This window comes from Ischnura elegans, chromosome 8 (genome assembly GCF_921293095.1).
Source record: "Ischnura elegans chromosome 8, ioIscEleg1.1, whole genome shotgun sequence".
Classification (NCBI taxonomy): domain Eukaryota; kingdom Metazoa; phylum Arthropoda; class Insecta; order Odonata; family Coenagrionidae; genus Ischnura; species Ischnura elegans.
The window spans coordinates 93,345,287-93,368,904 of NC_060253.1; the positions used below are offsets into that span (position 1 = coordinate 93,345,287).

The 23,618-nt window shown below is 39.1% G+C and overlaps 2 protein-coding genes across 2 annotated transcripts; one reads left to right on the top strand and one right to left on the bottom strand.

Moving 5' to 3' along the window:
* Nucleotides 1-2,133: 2,133 nt before the first annotated feature.
* On the bottom strand, nt 2,134-22,149 carry LOC124163481 (SUMO-activating enzyme subunit 2). The gene is made up of 14 exons (XM_046540419.1): nt 21,921-22,149; nt 21,653-21,807; nt 21,414-21,567; nt 20,790-20,923; nt 17,181-17,248; nt 15,794-16,045; nt 13,755-13,873; nt 11,953-12,082; nt 11,746-11,858; nt 11,382-11,486; nt 11,055-11,225; nt 9,921-10,003; nt 9,675-9,766; nt 2,134-2,856 (listed from the first exon to the last, which is right to left on the bottom strand). Exons 1-14 carry the CDS (start codon nt 22,059-22,061, stop codon nt 2,666-2,668), a joined length of 1,908 nt encoding a protein of 635 aa, XP_046396375.1. The 5' UTR covers nt 22,062-22,149; the 3' UTR covers nt 2,134-2,665.
* A 72-nt stretch (nt 22,150-22,221) lies between these two features.
* Nucleotides 22,222-23,444, top strand: LOC124163482 (transmembrane protein 223). The gene is made up of 3 exons (XM_046540420.1): nt 22,222-22,794; nt 22,871-23,013; nt 23,088-23,444. The coding sequence occupies exons 1-3, from the start codon at nt 22,317-22,319 to the stop codon at nt 23,235-23,237; spliced, it is 771 nt and encodes a 256-aa protein (XP_046396376.1). The 5' UTR covers nt 22,222-22,316; the 3' UTR covers nt 23,238-23,444.
* The last annotated feature ends 174 nt before the right edge of the window (nt 23,445-23,618 follow it).

Consider the following 23,618-nt stretch of genomic DNA (forward strand, 5'->3'; position numbering starts at 1 on the left):
TTGAATGTGCTCATTTTCATATAAATTCAGGCTTTAATGAAATTGTTTGAATTGATACCTCAAATATATTGGTGTCACTGTTTTGTATGCTAGCTGCCTAAGTTGTAAATCTTGCCTCCTGAAATTCAGACTTATTAGTTTCAGGCTAGATTCATTTCTATGTTGCTTTGTTTTTCTGTGATAGTAATTTTCACATCGATCATCTGGTCAAAAATGTATGGTTGGATTGTGAGGGTCTTCAACATGACCAGCTCAGCATGCGATAATGGAGTCGAGCTCAGAGACAGACCTGCTGGGAAAAGGCCTCTCCATAATCACATTAGTGTACTGATAACATACTTTACAAAATTTTCCTAAGTACATACCTTTGTATCAGCTATCCCATAAAAATTTTGCAGTCTACATGTTTCAAGTACCTGTACCCTGTAAATTAATCTGCCAGGCCAACTTTTCTTATGAAAATCTCATTGTGAAATACAGTTGGTCCTTTTGGGTGGTCTTCATTTGTTTCCCTGCTAGTCATCACTTATGCCAGTAAATCCCTGCTCCCTCGACTTCTCTTGGTTATGCTCGGCAACTCTTGGTAGGACAGGTTAGGAAAGCTTGACCAAACGATTATGCATAGTCAATTCAGCATTTGCCAACCAGTAGAGGCAGCACCTGACGGCAAACCTGAGAATGCTGTTAGCTCTGTGCAGCACATAGAGGAAGAGACAGGGGTGAGGGCAATTCAGACCTTTAAAGTACTGGTACGACACCGCAGCTCTTCAGTTTACCCACTCTCTACTTCGTTATACTAAGGCATTGCATGGTGACTATCTTTTTTCAAACTTTTGGGTGACTCCTGGCATAGGCGGATCCAGGGGGGGGGGGGCACGTGCCCCCCCAGACCCTCAAAAATATGCAAGATTTTTAATACGGTCCCATTATCATTGCATTCGTTTTGTATTACGAGGTATCCTTGTGCCCCACCCAGAACAAAATCCTGGATACGGCCTTGCTTGTGCCCCTCCCAGAAAAAAATCCTGGATCCGCCCCTGACTCCTGGGTCAGTATCGCACAAGTGAAAAGTGGCAGTATCCACATCTCCCCCTCTTGGGTAGACTAAATATCATGGCATCAAATTTAAGTTGTCTATTGAAAGGAGATTCCCGTTTCCAAGGTTATTTAGCTACAGTAATTGCTAAGGATTAAATATTCGAATAACTTACTACTATAGATAGCCATGAGTATGTTTGTGTACAGGTTAGACTTGGCTAGCTACCAAATGATTTAATGTGAGAAGCTATTGCAATTTGTCATATCAGCTGATATCAACAGAACTACCATTTGTTCCTTAACCAAGGGATTCAATTATGCTGTATCTCTGAATTAAACACTTTTTCTTTAGCACCTCTTGTTTTATCCTGCTATTATGGTCATTTGCTTGCTCTTACAATTACACATTATGGCCTGAAATTCACTCATTTTTCTCTATTCATATTACATATCTCCTTCATGCCCACATCTCTAAGGACTCCATCCAATTTTCATCCTCCTCCCTCTCCTTTCCAAAAAATAGTGCCTTTCATATCCGAGTCCTTAGTATTAGTCCTTGGTACTGTAGCTAAATAATCTTGGAAACGGGATTTTAATGTTGGGTGTAAAGAAGGATCTGATTGGTGTGTATAACTTTTTTGTGTGTGGAAACATGGGTAGAATAAGGAAGGAGGATTAGAATACCCGGAGTCATTCAAAGTGAGGGTCCTGAGTGTAAAAGACTCAGAAGGTGATATGGAGAGTAAAAAAAAAGTTAACATGGTGGGTGAGAAGAAACTGCTAGAACAGATTATATGTGTGAGAGGTGTGGATGGATCAAGTAAAACGTGGCGAGGGAAAACCATGATTAAGAGAAAAATATTGAATAAGCATGAAATAGAATGGACCAAGATAGGTGAACAGAATGAAAGGTAACAGGACTGCAGCAATAGGTGTACTCTATAAGGAAATTGGTGCTGATGCTGAATGAAATAGGAAACTCGATACCAAAAGTAAGATACTCTGGGGCAACTATTATAATATTTCATGTAAACTTACCTTCCATCATTAATTACCTGGGATGAATTTTGTTTCCCTCATGGTGAAAACAATAAATATTTTGAATTGCATTGTTTTATTAAAAAATGACAATATGCAAGTATATTTATTACAATATTTATGGAGGTGTAAATAGTTTCCATTCCTGTGAATCAAAATAAAACTTATGGGGTTTTCCTTTTCTGTTTGGCCTGCCTTAAAGCACAGAAATACTGAATCAACAAAAACCAGATACACAGAGAAATTGAAAAATTACAATTTGTTTTGACTTGGAAATGAAACTGGATACCAGCCAATAGTTTCACAGATTAACGATAAAACATTTGATAAAATGCTAGCCATAATCAATGGATAATGGGCAGGAGATCTGAGGAAATATGAGCTTATTACTTAGATGAACAAGAGAGCACCAAATCTGGAATTAACTGTGAAATGAGCTCTGGAAATAACACACATAACTTCCAAGTCATTCTGGTTCTGGCAACTGATATGCCAATAAAAAAAAAGAAAACAATAATAAACATACACTGTTTCTTCATCTTGCCTTCAACCCTCAACTAAGGACTGCGAGTAAAAAAATAATAGAAAATTACAAAATAATAATTTCATGATCAGCTTCAGAGGCAACCTTCAACCTTTTGCTTTTTGATATATCATCTGTTCCATTATCACCAAGCATACTCTTGCGCTTCAAGGCACCTAGCACATGCTCCTCTTCCGAGTCGGACACTGTTACTGCATCACCAATGCATGTCAAGTCATCATCATCATCATTCTCTTCTGGAAAAATAATTTTTTAAAATGTCAGAATAAATATCAACATCAAGCATGCAAATTAGGGATGAGTCGATTCCAAATGTCGATTCTCGATTCCACCGATTCTCGGGCACGGAATCGGAATCGAGAATCGATCGCCTAAAGTCGATTCCGATTCCATCGATTCCAGGAAGATAAATGTTTTGAGCATAGACTATAAGTTTGGGGCATAAAGGCCGCTACACACCCAAGCGGCCGCGGTGTCAGCCTTGCCCGCGCGGAGAATACGCCCGGCTCGCGGGTGCTGCGACGAACATACCTAAGCGGCCTCGGAAACGTGAAAATGTCGGCAAGAGCGACAAACCGACGAACCCTGAAATGGTGCGTGATCATGAGCAACTCTAAGAGAAAAAAAAATTGGAAACCTCGGGATCGGGAAGCAATGCATGCGTTTTCCGTTCTTTTATTAGCCGCTGGTCACGGCAAATCAAAGTATTGCGATGAATCACATTCGGAGAATTCATCTCGACCACCAATTTTAAAGTATAATAGATCGAAATATATTTTTTTTATTTTCGAATGATATTTGAAGTCTGATGATAATAAAAACGTGCAGAGAGCGAGTTTTCCTGTGAAAAAAGTTTCTTATAAATACGCGCTGAGAGCGGGTTTTTTATATACGTAACTTTTTGAGACTAGCACGCGTCTGCGTCAATAATAAAAAAAATTAGACACATTCGCGTTTGTATAGCCCAGTTTCATCAATGCAACCCTTGAGGAAGTTGATACTTGCTTGGCATAAGCCGCCGCGGCCTCCGGGCGGACTCGACAGGTTGCGTTCGGCCGCCACCGCGCACCCGCCAGGCTGCTCTGGTATGTATGGACGCAATGAACGCTACATTATTTGTTTACCACCGCGGCCAAACGAGAATGTAGCCACCGCGGCTATTGTTATTTTTAGGGATGGTCGGATCGGATACCTCGGATCCAAATATCCGCGGATATTGCCCTTCATCGGATACATCGGATCCAAAGTCGCGGAAGACATCGGATCTGGATCCGAAATTTTAAATAATAGCTTCAGTGAATGCAACGCCCCATCAGGGTGGAAAGAGTTCCGATTCTCTCTTCGAATGCGTCGTCGCATGCGATTCTTGTCCTACTCATGAACCATTTTGTTTGAAAGCTCTCGCAGATGTTGCGAGTAGAATTTCAGCCGTGGCCAGGATTTTCAAGCCAGAAAATAAAAAAGGCAAAATACGACTGGCACATAGTGTGACTCTTCCCAAGAGATTGAACAATCATCGGAGGAATCTCAGCGCCGTAGGATAATAACCACGTCAAAAGTAACTACGTCGCAGATTTCAGAAAACCAGCCTCGGCCGTCCATCAGCCCGTGCCTCTGTTGTTTTTTTTCGTATCCGAAATCACACGGACCAAAAATCATTGTCTTCTAAGGAGAATATCAAATCACATGAAAAAAATTGAAGCGTGTTTCATCCCTAACTCGTCTCACCAACTGACCTTTTTTGGCCTTCCAGCTTCAATTCTCCGTTTCTAGACGACAAATGCTAGGAGAGTGACTTTCTGGGCCCGAAGATATCTTGATAGCTTCGACAATTAGATGATATGCACGAGATTTATAAAAGAATGAGACCAAACGAGACGCATTCCTGACGATATTTATGTTTATTTTTCAGCTCTAATTGATTGCTACTCAGTTTTCTATCTACAATTACACTTTACTGATATGCAACATTTTCAAAACAGCATGATTTTCAATGAAACAAGCGCAGCATTAACCCCTCAAACAATTAGAGACGGATTGGAAACGCCAACTACATATACCACGTAGCGCGCTTCGCTTTGAAGGCAACGACGTCACTGAAGCAAGATCTAACTTCTTCGTCCAACTCCCTCATTTGTAGCCTCGTTGTTTGAAATACGGAGGGAGCGTGCTCCTTTCTCTCCACCTCTCCTTTACGCGCTCCTTCCCAGTGGCGTAGCCATGGGGAGGGTCCGGACCCCACCCCCCGAAATATAAAAACACAGTTATTGTCCTTCGCAAAAGAAAACAAAATATCGAAAAATCAGGAATTTACAAAAATTTTCTTTAACAAATTAAGTTTTTCGATCATAAAAAGTGTTAAAATTAGTTTAAAACCCATTATTTAGTGCCCGGTTTTTTTATAAAATTACGCACTGTGGCGTAAATTATCGCGAGGATGTGCTAAATCCACCTCTCAATACTGAAGCATTTTCGGATGAAACACAAGTCCGTATGCGATGAGAAAGTAAAATTCGTGGGAAACGTGAGTGAGGAAAATTTGAATTCAGTCGATGGCAGGGGGGTAGCCAAGAATTTTGTTGAGGGGGGATCCAAAACCAGGGGGGGAAATTTTTAAACAACAGGGTACAAAGGAGAGGGTTTCAAACTAATTTTAACGCCCTCCATAATGGAAAATACTTCACTTTTCAAAGATTCATTTTTTTCATTTGTAAATTCATGATTTTTAAATATTTTGTTTCCTTTTATGAAGGAAAGTAATTGTGTTTTTATATTTTGGGGGGGTCCTCACGCTACGCCACTGGTCAGTGGTTCATCCTAAGAATTTTCCTATTTTCATTTCCAAACCCAAGCGTAACAGTTTAGGCCCTGAGTATGTAAAGATGTAAGATTTCACTTTTTCCCGGCGTATGATGGCGGTGAATTCTTCTCGGGTTTCCATCCGGGTGAGCTCCATCTCCATCGCTGCCGACGTTTCGATAGAATCCTTTTCTATCGTCATCAGGGCCGATGATGCCAGTAGGAAAGTGCCAGGTTTACATATCCTCGGTCGTTATGTTGGGTCGTTCTGATTGGCGGAGAAAGAGTGCGCTTTTCCCGCCACTTTCAAAATCGGGTTCCATGCCTTACTTAAGTTGAAACCCTCGTCTCTGTTGAAGTTTTTCTTGGAGAGTCGTATTTCAATTGCCTCCTTGGTGAGACGATCCCAGTAACCGCTGGAGTGGCAGAGCATTTTGGTGTTTTCCCAGCGAATCGCGTGGTCGAGATTGATGGCGTGCTCCGCAACCGCCGATTTCGATGGTTGGCACAGCCGGAGATGACGCTTATGCTCTTTGATTCGGGTCTCGATCGTTCTTCCCGTTTCACCGATATACTCCTCACCACACTCGCATGGTATGCTGTAGACACCAGGCAATTTCAGTCCTGCCGGGTCTTTGGCACGGACTAAGACTTGTCTTAGTTTTTTGTGAGGCAGATGCACTGTCCGTATGTTGTGTTTATGAAGAATGCGCGAAATCTTGCCGGATACCGTAGAGACGTACGGCAGGTATGCGTTGGCCACCGGTTTCCGCTCTTCTTCATGTGTCTTCCTTTTTCCTTCAAAGGCCCTTTTCAGGGCCATGGAGATTTCCCTCGAGCTATAACCATTTCCACGGAATGTCTTCTTCAGATGTCCGAGTTCTGCAGGAAGGCTTTGTTGGTCGGAAATGACTTTGGCTCTATGTAATAAAGATGAAAGAACCGCTGATCGTTGTGCTGGATGGTGGTGACTTCTTGCGTTTAAGTATAAGTCGGTGTGAGTCGACTTTCTATAAACCTTATGGCTCAAACTCCCATCTTCTTTCCTTTGCACCAATATGTCAAGGAATGGCAATCTTCCTTCTTTCTCTGATTCCATAGTGAATTGGATGTTCGGATGTTGGCTGTTCATGTGGTCCAAAAAAGGCTTCAGGGTGTCAACCCCATGTGGCCAGATGACAAAGGTATCGTCCACGTAGCGATAAATGTATTTTGGCCGGAGGGGAGCCGAGTTGAGTGCATGCTCCTCAAAATCTTCCATGAAGAAATTGGCGATGGCCGGAGAAAGTGGGGATCCCATGGCCACGCCGTCCTTCTGTTCATAGTAACAGTTGTCGAAGGTGAAGTAAGTCGAAGTAAGCGCGTGGTGAAAGAGCTTCACTGTGTTGGCTTCGAATTTCTTTTCTAGGAGAGACAGAGTTTCATGGAGTGGCACTCTGGTGAATAATGACACTACGTCCAGGCTGATCATGATGTCCGATGGATTAAGATAGATGCCCTCTAGGATTTTGACGAAGTCAGCGGAATTTTTCACGTGATGTCCACAATTTCCGACGTGGGGCGCTAGAATGCCTGTGAGATGTCTGGCAAGATTATAGGTTGGCGAGCCAATGGCGCTAACGATCGGTCGTAGCGGGATACCATCCTTATGGATCTTCGGTAGACCATACATCCGTGGTGGAGCTGGTGCCGGTGGCCGCAAGTTCCGTGAAATATCCTCGGGGATGTTTGATTTCTTGATGAATTAAATAGTCCGTTTCGTTATTGATTCAGTGGGGTCCCGTGGCAAAATCCGGTACGCCGCATCGTCCAGAAGGTCTAACATTTTCCTGCGGTAGTCTTCCGTTTTCATAATGACGGTCGCGTTTCCCTTGTCTGCCGGCAAAATGGTGATGTCTTTGTTCCTTGTGAGTCTCCGAAGGGCAGAGAGTTCACTTGGCTTAAGATTAGCCTTGGGCGGTTTGGCCTTTTTTGGAAACGTCGGCAGCGATGGAGATGGAGCTCACCCGGATGGAAACCCAAGAAGAATTCACCGCTATGTAAAGATGTTTTTAAAAAACAACTTGAAAGCCCATAAAATAATTTTTAATTTATAAAAATATTAAAATGTGTATGAAAATCTAAAAAGCATTCCATTGATTGTATGCACCCACAATAAACTTGAATAATGACTTTGTTTAATGGTAGGAATTTGAAAATGCATTTGGATTCGAAAATATCCGATTCGAAAGATCTGGCTCCAAAAATCCTGGATCCGTCCATCCCTAGTTATTTTATTCCATTCAATTCTTAAATTTTAATGACAGCAATGCTACAGATATATCAAATTCCCACCTGTTAGAAGGAATAAGAATCGATGGAATCGGAATCGAGAATCGGGAATCGATTTGAAGGAATCGAAATTGGAATCGGAATCGAAAAAAAGTGGAATCGACTCATCCCTAATGCAAATAAATTTGAATCAAGTGTTTTCCCATAACTGCATACAAAAATATGTTCGTATTATTCTAGAATAAATTCCAGAAATCCAAAAAAGCTAGAGGAATGAAATATAATGATTGGGTAAATGCCTTTCACCCCTGTTTCCACCATTCTAAACATAAAAATTGCTGTTTCCCAGCTTGATGATGGACCAGAAGTGAGATAAAGTAGATTGGGTACAGGGTTTTGCCAAATTTTGGAAAGGCTGTCATCTATGCAGCTAAGATGGTATAAATTCATATTGCCAAATGTGCCCTTTCTCTAGGAAAATAAGTCAAAAATTACAAAATTCAAATTCAACAAGAATGTAAGTGTGAGTACGGTGAGAAGGAAATTTTGGTGATTCAAAGTGTAAGGAAACATTCAATGTGCAAAACAGTCAGCATAAAATAACAATGAAACATACAACTTAAGTAAATTAGTTCTAGTAAAAGATAGAAGTAGGTAACCTAGATGCTAACGTAAAGCTTTTAACTAAGCTGCCACAAACTAAGTGAGAAGAACAAGATACACAAGGCTGATTCCCATATACATATTCATAGCCACAGAAATACATTTTCCAGGCGCAACTCATCTAGAAGGCTATTGATATTGGATACTATGTACCTCAGTGTACATGTATTTGACCTCATACAACCCTTGGAGGCCATTAAATTTAGGAGATGGACCCACTAGGATACCTTTAGACTGAGCATACTTTAATAACTTAATATCAGCCCATTGTTCATTACCACAGTGCAGATCTTACCCTGCTGACCTTTATCTATATAACCACATAATCAATCATTGGAGGTCACTCAGTTGGCAATAAGGATCTAATAAGAAAAGTTCTGTTCCCCATTTTTATACAAATCATTCCAAGCTTATAACAAAGGTCCCTAATAGGGTAGTTTCCTTCATCAAAGAAAACGATAGGCATTGATTGCGATTCGTTACCCACCATTAGTGTATTCATAATACACAAATTATTTGGTTTTTGAAATACCCGTTTAGACGAATGGCAAGGGTCAAATTTTATCCTCATTTGAAAAAGGCCAGATTGGCGCCCATGCAATTCCACTCCGCATGACGTCACAGGGACCTAGTTTCTATAGGAGAAGATAGGAGTTATACATCGTCTGAGGTTACCAATGCATGCATGAGGCACAGAGCTCAGAGAAACATGTCTTAATAATCACCTATTAAAACTGGCTAAGTTCGGAAAGTTTTCTTCGTTTGATAAGGCATTAATAAACCTTTTTAAAGCCAAGCGCTACCATCCAGCAAGGTACTCAGCTATCCGCTAGCATCCTGCGACGTATCAGCGCTAAGCCTCGCCTCAAGGTCACCTCACCGGGCGGGAGGGGGAACCAGAAATGCGTCACACGGACTTTTTTCCCATCATTCCTACTTAAGCGTCTCGTTTTCGCGCGCTTGAAAATTTTCACTTTTCATTTAATCGCGAAAAATAGATGTTGTCATTTAAAAATCTAAAAGCGTGAAATACCTACTCCAGGAGTAATAATCTTTCGATTAAAGCAATAAAAAAATAATAGGAAACCACCCTATTGTGAATTTATACTTAAATAAATAAATATATTTATTAAATAACCCTAAATCCTCAATTCGACACATCTCGACCCAGCCATTAATGAAGCATAGTATGATAATGAATGCACAGAATTTAAATTTTAAAGAGAACAATATTATTAGGTTTAAAATACTATATACAATGGATACAATATGAAATATAATTTTTGACATTCAAATTGATCAAAGCCTATTCAGAACTTACCTGTCTTTTTGGTGGTATTATCAAGCTCTTTAGGCTTCAAAGCATCTGGGTCACTGGTAATCACAAACTCTGGATCATCTCGGCCCATTTCTCTGAAGAAAAATTTGCATGATTAAAAAAAAATAATTTATGATGTTGCTCCAAGATAATTACTCATGACGATCAAAGCCAATAACTTAGTGCAACAAATATTCTAAAAAAAGAATGTACATATGTACATAGTCAAGATTTACTTCACTTGCTCACCTATGACTAACAGTAATTGTAAGATCATAATTTTGCAGAAAGTCATCACAATCCAGGAGAGCTCCATCAGTTACACCACATTCCTGAAAGAAAAAGTTCTATATTAGAATGTATTTGCTCAAGCGTTTTTAAGTAATATACAGACAAAATCATGAAAAACGCAAAGGAAAATGAGTTATTGAAATTAAAAGTTGAGAAAGTTAACAGAAAACCCCATAGAAATTATAAGAGAATCAAACCAAATTGACTAAATTTAATGAGATTCAAATCAAAATAACAGATCAATAAGTAAGCAGTATTGCAGAGTGTTATTCAGAAATTGTTAAGAATTTCAGTTTCAACATGACTAGAGTGAAAGGTAATTACAAATAAGAGAATGAAAACAAAATGAGTAAATGCTTCCATTATTTCCATGCATGAAAAAGTGTAGGCCTATGATGCAACTTGAAAATGAATCCAACACTTTGAAGTACATCAATTCTCTAAGTATCACAGCTTCCTCTTTCTCAGGAGAATAAAATCATGCCATATTTAAATCAAGTTTATTTGAATAATTCACACACTTCCAAATAGCACTCTTTATCTATAATCCCTTAATTAGTCACAATGCAAGACTGAGCAAAGAATAATTCATACATTATTAAATATTTTAATAAATATATTGATAAACAAACTTATGCTTTAACCGCAGAATGCAGGACTGGAGCCCCTAGAATGGGTGTCTTTTTGACACCCATCCGATTGTTTACTGATGGAGGGATTTTCTTTATGGAAAAGTCTGTTTTATGGCTGCTTTTGCAGGTGTGGCAAACTGTTTCTTTTGTTATTAATTATGTAATTTGTTACAATAAATACTGAAGAAAATTGGTATGACTCTAACAAAGCCTTAACTGCAAGGAATATCCAGAGACCTTGGCACTTTTTTAAGACTGTGCATTTTGCATACTTTTTCTCAGAGTTACTCAAAACAGTTTTTGGGGTTTTCAGAGGTAAATAATTATGTACTAACACTGAATAGAAATATACAGCAGCATTTTTAATATAAATTCCTTTACGTAAAGTTCCCATGTGCATTTCACATAAAGAGCATTACTTAATTTCCAACGATAATTACTTACACGAAAGGAAACTTACCGCAAGAGTCTTTGATTTGTTCTCATTCAATTCCTCATCCTCACTAGAAATGAGAACTGAGTCCTTGCCATGAATCATCATATCAGGTGCCACCATATGCAAGCCTTTCTTCAAAACCAATTCTTCAAAAGCACCCACAGTCATTTTGTTAACATCCACACACAAGGTAACCTGAATATGAAAGTTCAAGTCCTCCATTAGGTAATCAGAAAAATATAAAAATGAAACTAACTTAAAAAGAGAGACGTTGGTAAAAATTCTAATTGCAGGTAAAGGAAAAAGAAGGATAAGCTGAAAATTTGAAAAAAATGGTAAGTAAAATATTACCGTGTGCTTTGGAGAACAAATGTAACACTTCTCATTTGGCTTATTGAGAACCTGTTCCGACACCAACACTCTCTTCCTAGGATTTGGCTGCAAACGGAGGTACACCTGTAAAATTTTAATTAGAGAATCACAGTAAAATAAAACTTGGTATTACACAATACAGTAGGAATTTCAACACTCATGGAGTCATGCATGTAAAGCACTATTTTAATACACTTATTTTTACAGAATCATCATGTCCCATAAAAAAACTCAAAGAATCCCTAATTCATGATTTTGGCAGGAGGAATTCACATTCATCATTGGAAAGGATGGATACTTCAGTCTTCTTCTATGACTATCACAGTGTAATATGAATGCTTACCGATTTGCAGTCCTCAATTTTGTTCCGTAAGATTTTTAATGCATGCAGCACTATTACACCAGCAATTATAGCATTACTGGTGGCAATGGCAGGAATGATGTTCCCTGCCATAGCTACAAGAGATAATAGATAAAGGTTAAATATGTATATCACAAAAGATCCGATTTGAAAAAATATGAATTTGATGAAGATAGAATCAATACTTACACTTGACATCAAAACGACAAGTCTGAGAGATTCCAAAAATGTGAGCTCTAATATTGGCACAAGCTGTAACAAAATCCATTGCCACATCATCATCTTTGTCCCATATCAGATTGCCATTCTCCCCTTCTTTCTGAAATAGAAATTTTTCTTATAGAAAAACAAGCAATAAAATATTCAGCTTTGTAGTTAATAATAGAAATAGATTTCTTGGTTAGAATACTTTTTCTTACACCACTTCTTTTTTTACGTAGAGCGACCTGGGTTTCAAGAATAATCATCATGAACAGGCATAAATTACTATGTATTTATTTATAATTGTAACTTAGTTACCTAATGGAGAATGAAATAATTTTGAAATGTACACCAGAATAATACCTAATATGTAATAATAATGTGGTCTTTATTACAAGTGAGTTTAGGAGTAGATAATTCTTTCTTAAAATTTACTTGTTTGACAATCACATACATCCATGCCCTCGATGGTGGTAAATCCACCCCAGCAGGATTCGAACCCGCGACCTCTAGCTTGGCAATCGGGGACGTTACCCCAGTGCCACCGAGGCTGGCAGAATAGGGGGAAAGGTTGGTTAAAGATTCGTTCATGAGAGTGTTGTCCTGGATGCTAAAATTTTTTGAAATTTCTAACTGTAACAATGAGTCAGTGAATATCAACAACATTCTTCAAAATTACAGTGATCCACTGGATTAAATGGATAGTTTCCAAGTGTCACTTGCCCATAGCCTTCCAAACCTCCCAACAATCTTGACCTTAACCATAAGAATATGTTTCCCCTCACCACTATTCCCTCAACACCTGCCTAATCTTCTACAACTTGCCCCTCTTACATTTTCCACATCTCCAACTTTGAACATAGGAGCTTGTTACTTGCCATCCCATACCTTGATAATGCATAAAAAGTGTACAAAACTTGGAATGGTCAATTAAATATTACATACATATATATGTATATAGTGCACTGACAGTTTTGTTCATTGTGACAATGGTGTTCATTAGAACACATACCTATATGACATTTCATTTACAATGCCTTAAATGGCAAGTTCCGATCCTCAGAAATATGTACTGCCTTTCTTTTCACTCCAAATTCCCACCCGCTCTATCTGTAATAACCACCTACTACACCAACCTAAATTCGGTCTTTCTCTCTCTCAGAGATCACGTTTTTACAGGCTCCCTACCTCTTTCAATACAATTTTGACTACTCACCCTTCCCTGGATCTTTCAATGCCCATCAGATCATTCAAGAGGCAGCTTCGAAAAGCCATCTTCTGAATCCCTTTTTTTTCTTTTTTTATATCCTTTTTATAGTTTTTTAAAATAATTTATATTTGTAAAAGCTGCAGATTTTATGTTTTCTATTCAATGTAAAGGCTGTTTTGGCTGTTTTTGAATAATTCAATAAATAAATAAAGAAATTTAGTACACAGTAAATTGGTATTTTTAAAACTTTGAAATGCTCAAAATTTACAAATACAGTTGGGTTATGATTTATGTACAATGGGAATTTCTTCAAATTTTTATCAGTCTACCAACCCCTAAAAAATTACTCCCATAACAATCTGACTAGAGGTACCAGAGCACATTTCAATTTGCATTGTTTAAAGAGGTGAAGTGCTTGAACAAATGCGAGAATGCATGAACATGAGGTGACAAAATAGCTCGTTCTAATATCATTCATACATTGGCACAATCGCACATAAGGTTAAGAAAAACTGTGTACAATATGCACCTAAAAGCAAAAGCATTTTTGCACCATATGCGTGAGCACTACCACACTAACCTCAAGTTGCTTTTTCAAACTGTTGACAGAATCACCAAAAATATCAGCACACTCAGCAATGCTCCATATTCTTTGGTCTTTCAGACCAGCTGACACCTCGGATCGACTACTACCTGGAACTAAAACAACATTCAATAAGTACATTTAGGACTAGCGATAGTTCTTCAAACAGAAAGATACTCTTAGGCTCCATCTCGTGGAGATTCAATGCTTTTCATGGTGTCACACACTTCCTTGGGATTTAAAAGTATGCTTACATGTCAGATTGCAACAGTGGCTGAGGTTGGAAACAAAATATTGACAAACTTTCAAAATTTCAAAAAAAAAAAAAAAAAAAATGCATAATGAAAATTTAAAAATAAAAATAGCTCGCAGAATCGAACATAATGAATACAGGTACTGAGAAGGGGGAAAAGGAAGGGGCTTGCTCTATTTACAAAGGAGTGGGCTGCAGAATCCTTTCTACCATTGAGTTGATTATCTCAAGAATACTTCCTAATTTCTGCTAGCGAAAATAAGTCTACAAGGCCACAAATGCTCTCAAGAATTCTTATGAGAAATAACTCTCAATTACAGTTAAAGTCTAGTAAGTACACCAGACTCCCAATTATCTGGCTGCGGTATATCCGAGTTACGGATTATCCGTGCATGATTTTCACTCTTGCTCAATATTTTCCGCGATCTTTATAAAAAATAAAATCGGACACAAAATCATTGGAATAGTAACTGCATTAATGCTAGGATACACCAGGCTTTTTATTTCTGTTAGATTCCCCTTCGTAAAACGAAAGCAATCGCGGCGTGCTAGCTGCATTCATGGGAGCATCGTATTCCCATTTTCCAAGCCTCGCAGTGTAAGACCGCTCTCCGTGATCACGGATACACTTCCCGCAGCAGTTGCGACCCGGGCAACTTGTGTGAGACACAACTATGTGGCGTGGTGCTGGACAGTGTAGTTTCCGACGTCGAGCAGTGGTTTTGAAGCATTCGTGCAAACCACTTTTCCGTACTCGTGATCACACAGCCACGGAAGTATGGTTTTCCAAACCAGGCCTTACATGGAGCATTATTAATGCAAGTACAACCATGTTAACGCTGCTAAAAAGATCGCAAACTGGCGAAGAAAGCTCTCAATGAGTCCGGGAAGCACTCTAAAATAACAGAATAACTGCATAATTAATAATAATATATTGTTTGTTTTACATAAATTATGAACATTACAAGACATGTAAGTGAAAGTTTGGGTTATCCGTGTTTTCTGATTATTCGTGCCGTCTCTCCCCATCATTAGCCCGCATAATACGGGAGTGTACGGTACCTAAATTAGTCACTTCAGAGGATTTAATATTGTTGAAATATCGATGCAGGGGAAGAAAATAGAAGATAACATTCACGGACTAGATTCAGGGGTTTGCCCCTTGACAAATGCAATATTTTAGCAATAATAATAAGATGCCTTTATTTGGGCGAGGTTGAGACTAAGAAGTCTCTTCTTCCACCTAACCACTCGATAGCGTCAATGCAAACCTATTTTGAAAAATGGTAGATAAACGTTTACAATACAAAAGATATACAATATACACTATTTGTGAAAGTCAAAAATATAAACAAGTATGCGTGAAAATTTTGTGTAAAAAATATTTCTGTTTGTGGGAAAAAAACATAAGGATAATGGTAGGCCCCACATGATATAACTGCTCATTTTTGTCGAAATGTGCCCACCAAATAAACAGATTTTGTCATTATAGGGCCCTCCTACTCCAAAGGGTGCTCGATGGATGGTGCTCGCTCATTTCACACAATCATTCAAGGAATCTTTCATGCAAAATTAGAATATGCTCCAATTTCATTTTCATTCCCAGTGTAAAATGGCCTTAGTGCAGAACTAAATCAATAGGTTAAAAAATGCTAAATTAAAGAAAGGCAGCAGATATAAAATATGTTCAACTGGCTTTTCAGCACTTCAAATTTCAGGGTGATTAGCCACAGGAATCAAAGTGGTTAAAAGCCAAAATTGGTGGAAAATATGTAAATCTCACCTGCATCTGGAAGATTATCCCATGTTAGTGGTGTGGGAGGTCGCCTCTTCTCCCAAAGGTGATGAAGGGAGAGCAAATATTTTATATCGTCATGGAACAATTTGTGAAAGAGAAGCTTCACATTGTAGCCACAAGAACGGGCCCATTCCCGGGTGGATTTCCGTTCCACAACAGGCTTTGAATCAGACGATTCTGATGCATTCTCTTCATTTTTCTCTTGTACTTTATCCAATGCTCTTTGACCAGCATCCCCTACACAAGGATAAAACAAATGAATCAACTGTCAGATTCAAACAGGTAGGAAAGTCGCTAGGGGAATTAGGGAGTTTGTGGACAATAAAAGAGCTGAATGACAGTGAATAGAGAGAAAAACCTGGGAGGGGAAGTCAATCCATTACTCTTCGTTAATTCCAAGGAAAGGAAAAACAAGGGATAAGAGTTCTACGAGGTGGCCAACACCATTAGGATGAGATAACCACCTTCGTTAGAGACAATAAACATAAAGGATTTTCACAGATATACAGTTTTTCACTCTAGATCAAAAATGGATTATACTGAAATGACCCAAAAGAGGAACAATTTCCTTTGGCAGTATATATTCTTCCTACTAGTTCAGTATGTGGAAACATGGAAGCTTGATTTCCAGAACTAAGAAATCTTTTGGCAAATAACTCAACATTCCTGGCATAAAGAATTTTAGTTATTGGCTCAAGGGGGAAGAGAATAATTTATATTAGATCAAACACCATACATTTAGAGATAAGTCAATGGTAATTATGATATATGTCTTCCATCTTTGACTGATTTCACACTGCCTATCTTCAGAGTACTTCAAAATTTTCACTGAGAATCCATGTAATTCAAGCTGCTTCCCTCAGACTCGTCACTCATTTTCCAACTATACAGAATAAAGCACTACGTGAAATCTATAAATCGCTCCATAGTTGTTGCAGGAACACACCCTGACTGTATATGTTGATGCAGCTCCGCATAGCGAGTGTGGAAGAAGTGTCCTCTCATGAAAGTTAGCAACATTCGTAGCAAAAGTTAGCATTTAGAGTACAAACGGCGAACTTTCATAAACTTGCGACGCTTCAATTAAAATTACTTGGAACGTGTTAAAAATGAACATGCAGAGCTCTTCTTAATATCAATTGAATGCGTACAATGACACGATTCTAGTATCATCAATACCTCAAACACCATAATGGTAATGTGAAATTATGCTTATGGTAAACTCATGGATATTATTTACAAATTACAATTAGTCGCATTAGTTAAGTTTCCACCACTCCATATACCAACTTGATTAACTTGATACCTATTTACTTAGAACACAAGATGAGAACAAAATCTATATCATCTACCAAAACATACAAATACTTACCAACAGCTTCTGGATCTTCTGTATCAGGAGAAACATCTTCATCAGGGTCATCTTCACCAAACAATTGACTGCAAAAAAAGACAGTGGTAAAAATGTTTTGATGAATTTAACGGCAAGCTTCTATGGCTATTGGCAACAGGAATCAAAGTAGCTGACATCTGGTGGCCAATTTCAGAAATGAGACGTGGAGGATCGGCCGGTTTGTTTACTAATGCTACAGCCTAGCGGTGTGCGAAACGGATGTGTTTTCAGCAATTTTGTGAAGCGAATACTGATGTATATGGTAAATCTCAGTTGTGAATAATGGATGAAGTAATTTTCTCCACATCTGACGTTTTGGAGTTCAATAGAGACATCAAGAGGTCCCTCGTTGAGGGCTATGAGGTGGAATGCTGTAACCTGTCATGGTTGAAGCACTGTTGGAGTATTTGGTTCTTGCAATGGGCTTTAGCATACAAACAAGCGTTATTAATGGCATGTCACACGAGAAACAAGCTTTTCAGAAGAAAATTGGCGCTTCTTTTTCCGTTTTCGTGTGTATTGTTTGACGATTTTATCAACCATCTATTACAAGAGATATATCATTATTAAAATCATCAAACAATATGATAGGCATCTACTCGCATAAGCCATCCGTCCTCAATAATCTATTCTTCTTAAGGGAATTCGACGTCGGTGTGGTCGTGAGTGGAATTCCCCTTGCATTGGCGTTTTGACTGCTATGTGGAGTCACTCGACTCTCACCGGCTAGCGAAGATTGATGGGGAAGTGGCGAGACGGGTCGCGCGAGGGTCTCCGTGCCTCGGCCCCAGAATTTTGGCCATTTGGGCAAAGCGACTCGAGAAATCCTTTAACCCAACGAAGCGCGCAGGCCTTAGAAACGTCGGGGTTTCGCACCGCATCGTATTCGGAAGAGCAGGGCCTAGTTATTGAATGAGAAAGAGACAGATGTTTTAAGGGCCGACCCAGTTTTGACGGGCCCCCGGGCGGAAGATGTCCCGGCGATCGTGGGGGGGATCGCCTGGGAAAAGTTTGTGCGACTTTGGGAGAAATTACTTGTCTCAAGCAGACTTAGTCCCGGCAATTGGTGGGTAGTCGGCCGGGAATATTCATATAATTCTCAGTTGTCGCGATTCGAATCATTTCCCCAACCTTAACTTTCCTGGCTTATTGGATATCTGAAAATTCATTGATAGTTATTGCAAGTTTGTTCAACCTTCTTTCCGTCTGCATCTCATCCTCTGACACCTCCATACTTACGCGAACAATTTTTAAGTAGGCATTAAATGATACAATGAAGGTGCCATGCCTTCATATGTTTCTCTATGACCCATTCTTGTTTTTTTCTTAAATAAAACTAGCATGCTAGCTCACTCTTGCCCATTCTCATGACGTGCTCCCACTTCTTTCCCAAATTAGGGGTGTTGCGGAATCTATGTAGAGAGATAGCTTTTGTCTCACACTGGTCGGTGCAATCATAAACACCGCACATTTTGTTGCTCATGAACTTCTCCTTCTAAGTTTTTCATCATAATGCCATTGATATTCGGCTAAACGGTATAGTGCTGGCTGGCTAACGTTTCACACGAACAAGCATACTAATGCATCCGATCCTCCATATTCGGCCATGACACCTAATTTAGTGCTGTCACCTGGATTCCCTTCCAGATGCAATTGTCAATAAGAACAATGACGCTTTCAATAAGAACATAAAACTCGGGTATTCGCAGGTTATCGTTCCACACAAACAAACGTACTAAAGTGGGCGATCCTCCCTATTCGGCCATGACACCTAACTTAGTGCTGCCACCTGGATTTCCTTCCAGTTGCCATATACAGGTATTCCTGGCTTAGCACTAGAGATGTCTGAAAAGTGTCGCAGTAAGCGAAATTCATGTCAAAGGAGATGTTTACAGCCGGTGAGAAAGATACTTCAAGAAAAGCTCAAAAATTATCATTTGGTATTTTTTAGTGTACCCTCCCCAGAAATTCCTCCGAACTTATCCACAGAACTTCTCCTGCTAAGGACTTTTCGCACTAAGATTTTTCATGCACAGGATTTTCGCCAAAGGCCCTTCGACTCAAAGGCTTGGAGAGACTAAGTCTTGGAACTCTTGTCTCTGAACTGTGCCATCCGAACCATCCATACCTGGAGATCAACACTTATATAGCAAATATGGCAGAATACCTACTCCTGGCAATCTCGGGGAAGTGGGTGCTGAGACATAAGAATGCAGTTTGGAGTGAGAAGTACTCCACTTTGTCCTATAACAACTCTCTCTCACTCCAACACCTCATCCTTCTATGTTTTTCCCCTACTTGAATTCCAACGGCTTGCCTCAACCAGCTATCACACTACTTGGCTATGTCTCCAACCCAGGAGATAGAGGAGAGGAAACCCGGCGGTACGCTGTTCTCTCCCAACCCCGGCTTGGATGACGAGACGTTTTCCAGAGGTTCCAGTCAACACGGGCACCTACCGGGAGTTTTACACCAATGCAGCTAACTTGGACATCGCCAAATCCCCCCCCACTCCTTTGCAAAATCCTCCCCTCCACTCTGACACTGCTCGGCAGTCTGCCAACCCTCTTCTCTTCTCGATGCTCACAGTGAACACATCGGTCAGTTGAGAGAGTGATTAAAAAAAATAAATTTTTGGTGCAGGCAGGCAAACAAAGCTTTGCACTTAGTTTTTGGTAACGTTTTTTTATGAGATTATCAGTTATCATCGCTGTTTTCTGTAATAATTTTGATTTTGAATATTTCTACTTGTAATAGATTTTGACTGAAAATGACTTGTAATTTTGTGACAATTGTTTCTTTGAGTACTGATTTTTCTTGTTTATGGAGTCTTTCCCTCATCCACCTAGTGACAGACGATCGGAGTTCTCTGTGTCTGGGGCTTATGTTCAGAATCTGGAAGATTTAAAGTCGTAACGCCACAATCACTTGAAAAAATGTAAATAAATTATTGCATAAAGTCTGTAAATGATTTTAGAGGGAATTGTAAGCACAAATAACAGCCCCATTGCAATGGGCACAAAGAATTAAAACCTGTAACCGAAGTACATTTGATCATCAAAACTTCATCTATATCCTTATGTATGTGTATTGAGACTTTTCTTCTTATTTTCCTTATTTTATGTACATACGTAGTATTAAATGAATCTTTAGCAACTTATCGGTAAACCATGGCAAAACTTTTCGATTACGGTTCAAGATTGTTAGAACTGACGAAAGACATGGAAAAGCTCAATTTAATATTTTCTAACACTCATTCAAATGAGATTTCAACTGAAAATTCTATGCCCGGGTGAATTATTTCTTTAGAAGTTGGAATTCATGAAACTGAGGGTTCAATTATCTCCTACATCAGAAATATACAAAATTATAAATAGACATTTTCGATTGATAAAGTCGTTGAAAAAGATTCAATTGGAACCATATTTCATTTTAAAAACCATTTCAATTTAAAAAGAGCCAAATTTAAATGGAATGTGTCAATTGAATATTTTTCATTAGGATGTGTCCAAAAGAATATTTCAAAATAAAAATGTTTTAGAGGGTCCAATGTTAGAATAGAAGCTCAGCAGGATTGTATTCACTTACTTGAACAAGTGCTTGCCCCAGACGATGCAGTGAATAGGTTCTGATGGTGTGTTCCTTATGGTGCAACTTGGGAAATTCTTCTGACTAGGTTTAGTGACACACTCATAGCATTCAGTGAGTCCTTTTTTGATAACCTGTCCATAGAAAGATATACATCAAAAGTTTGTAAGAGGTTTTGCATAACTTTTAGACAAATTCAAGAGCGAAAAAAAGAGTTGATGCCATCCAAAAAATAAGAAACTGTTTCCCGAAAGGGTATACGATATGTTAGAATACATTATCTTTAAATTTAAGGGTAAGATCGTCCAGTAGACTACAAAAGGTAGATACAAAAAAGGGTTACCGAAAAACAGATCTCCATGAAACGAACCAAGGAAGCCAGGGTATAAAAGACAAACGCTTACGGGGAAATTATAAAAGCCAAGAATTAAATGAGCCAGCTGGCCTTTTCCAAGTCCTAAAATGACTCTTCCACTGATGTCTTCTGATGGAGACAAGTGGTTACGAAAAATCGTTCACAATGAATGAGGCATTCACTTTAAAACTTGAAAATGCGATAATTTAGACATGAGTACAGAGAGAAGATGAGGAAATGTCCTTAAACCTCCTTTACACTGAAATTACCTCCACTTGGCCACTATATCCGGCAGTCCCACTTTCAATGAGTGGAACGTCAGCTGCAAGGCACATCCTGTTTACATGATTTCTGGCGGCTCGGTTATCCAATGCATTCATAACAAGCGAAAATTGCTTGAAAAAATTGACGTTGTATGTGGTGCTGAGGGAAGACGAAGGCGAATTAAGTATAGAAGTACCAATCTAATTTACTTAGGGTAGAAAAATTGTACTGCAATGGTATTTACCTTGTAATACTGTCATGATAAGCCTTTATGTTCGCAGTGGGGTTGAAGAGCAATGCACTTTCTCTGGCAACAGATGCCTTCGATTTTCCGACGTGGACTTTTTGAAATAAGAACTGCCTATTTAGGTTGCTCACGTCGATCGTATCCAAATCTATCTGAGATGATAAAAAATTAAGCATATATAGGAAACATAATTGACTAGAAGTGATGTTTCAATGAAGCGGGAATTAACCGGTAACAAATGAAGTACAACTCCAGCTGTACTTACTATCTCTATGTTCTTGAATCCCGTTAAAACTAAATTTTTTAGAAGCTCACAGCCAATACCTCCGGCACCTACAACCAATACTTTCCCACCCTCTGCTTTTTCCTTTAGTTCAGTTTCCACGAGATCAAAGGTACAAGCCATATTGGCTGCCGGGCACTCTCAATACCACTCAAAACCACACAACACAAATACGGCTGCCCGCGGCTGCCGCTGCTGAAAGCCAACTTTTTTCTAAAAGTCACAGCGCTTTCAGCGCCAAGAACCTGAACCCGCGCGTAACAATCAAGCAACGACACGCGCCTTCAATCAGGCCGGTGATTTCAATATGTTCCTTACTAAACATCAAATGCATAATATGTAGTGTTGAGTGCAGAGCTGGTCATTATTATTGCTACAATGGCTTCCTGGGTTTTCAGAGGCTATTCTGCGAAGAGAACATTCAACATTGACCGGTTGATATTCTCTAATAAGTTATCAATTTCTCATGTGCAATGTAAATATTTATCTCTCGCAGCTTTTGAGAGACCGTTATGTAGGCGATCATTTTGCCACAACGTACTTAAACGAAATTTCAGAGATCATTCGCAGTTATCATCCCGTAGAATTCATTCTGAGACGTCACCGATCAATGCGAAGACCACTGTTGCCAAGGACGTTATCTTATTCAAATACGAAAACCCCCGATTTTTTAAGTTTTTGAATGCATTTGCTCTTTGTCAATTCTTGTTCTGGAGTTACCTTAGTCATTTTTGTTTTACTAAACTTCGTGATGCTCCCGTAGTCCGTGAAAATGACGATTTACCGTGGTGGAGGCGTATCAACATGGGGGAAAACAAATTCAAGAACTCCCTAGCTGTGTTTTGCTTCATCATAGGTTAGTAATTTTAAAATTTGGTGAACATATTCAAGTGTTTGTACTATTTTGTATCACCTATTTTTTATTCTCACAGGGTATGGAATTTTAGGAGCTAGCTGGATGTTCACTTTGAAATCTGTAAGATACCTGATTTTAAGGAAAGGAGGGAAGAGTGTATCCTTCGTTACTTATGCGCCGCTTGGGCAGAACCGTATAATGACTGTTGGTTTAGAGAATGTAAGTTGAAACATTTATTTATTCAATTAATAAAGTAGTTTTTTCCCGTTCTTACTGACTCTCTACCTTTCCAGGTTAGTGCAGGAGAAAGTCGGAAAAATGCAAGGGTTCAATTGCCAATCAAAGTAAGAGGCCACTTGATGTATTACATGCTTGATATGAGAGGTGAATTCAAGAATGGAGTGTTGTTTGACAGTACTGCTGGATTGAAACGTGCGTTTTAGCTGCGTTTATTACTGACCAGGATGGGTACTTAGTGTCAGTACTTCACCTGAAGATCAATGATGTCAAATTTCGTCTGCAACGATGAAAGAGTTCAACACATCATACGATTTGTGCTTGGTTTTACTGTCACTCTATAAAAACTGGTGGGTACAGTGTTTGTGAGAATCTAATTGTAGAAAGAAATAAGAGTGATGTTTGGTAACCTCGTTAGTCTTTGTTTCTTATGATAATTTTCCCTATATCCAATACATTGAAATACTCACTGTTTCTGGAGATTTAGAGTTCGAAAGGGAAAATTGGGGAGGGAGTGGGGCTCACCTTGATGAAGTGGTGCAAGATAATGCAATGAATGATTAACCCTTTCCATCCTAACCCCTTGG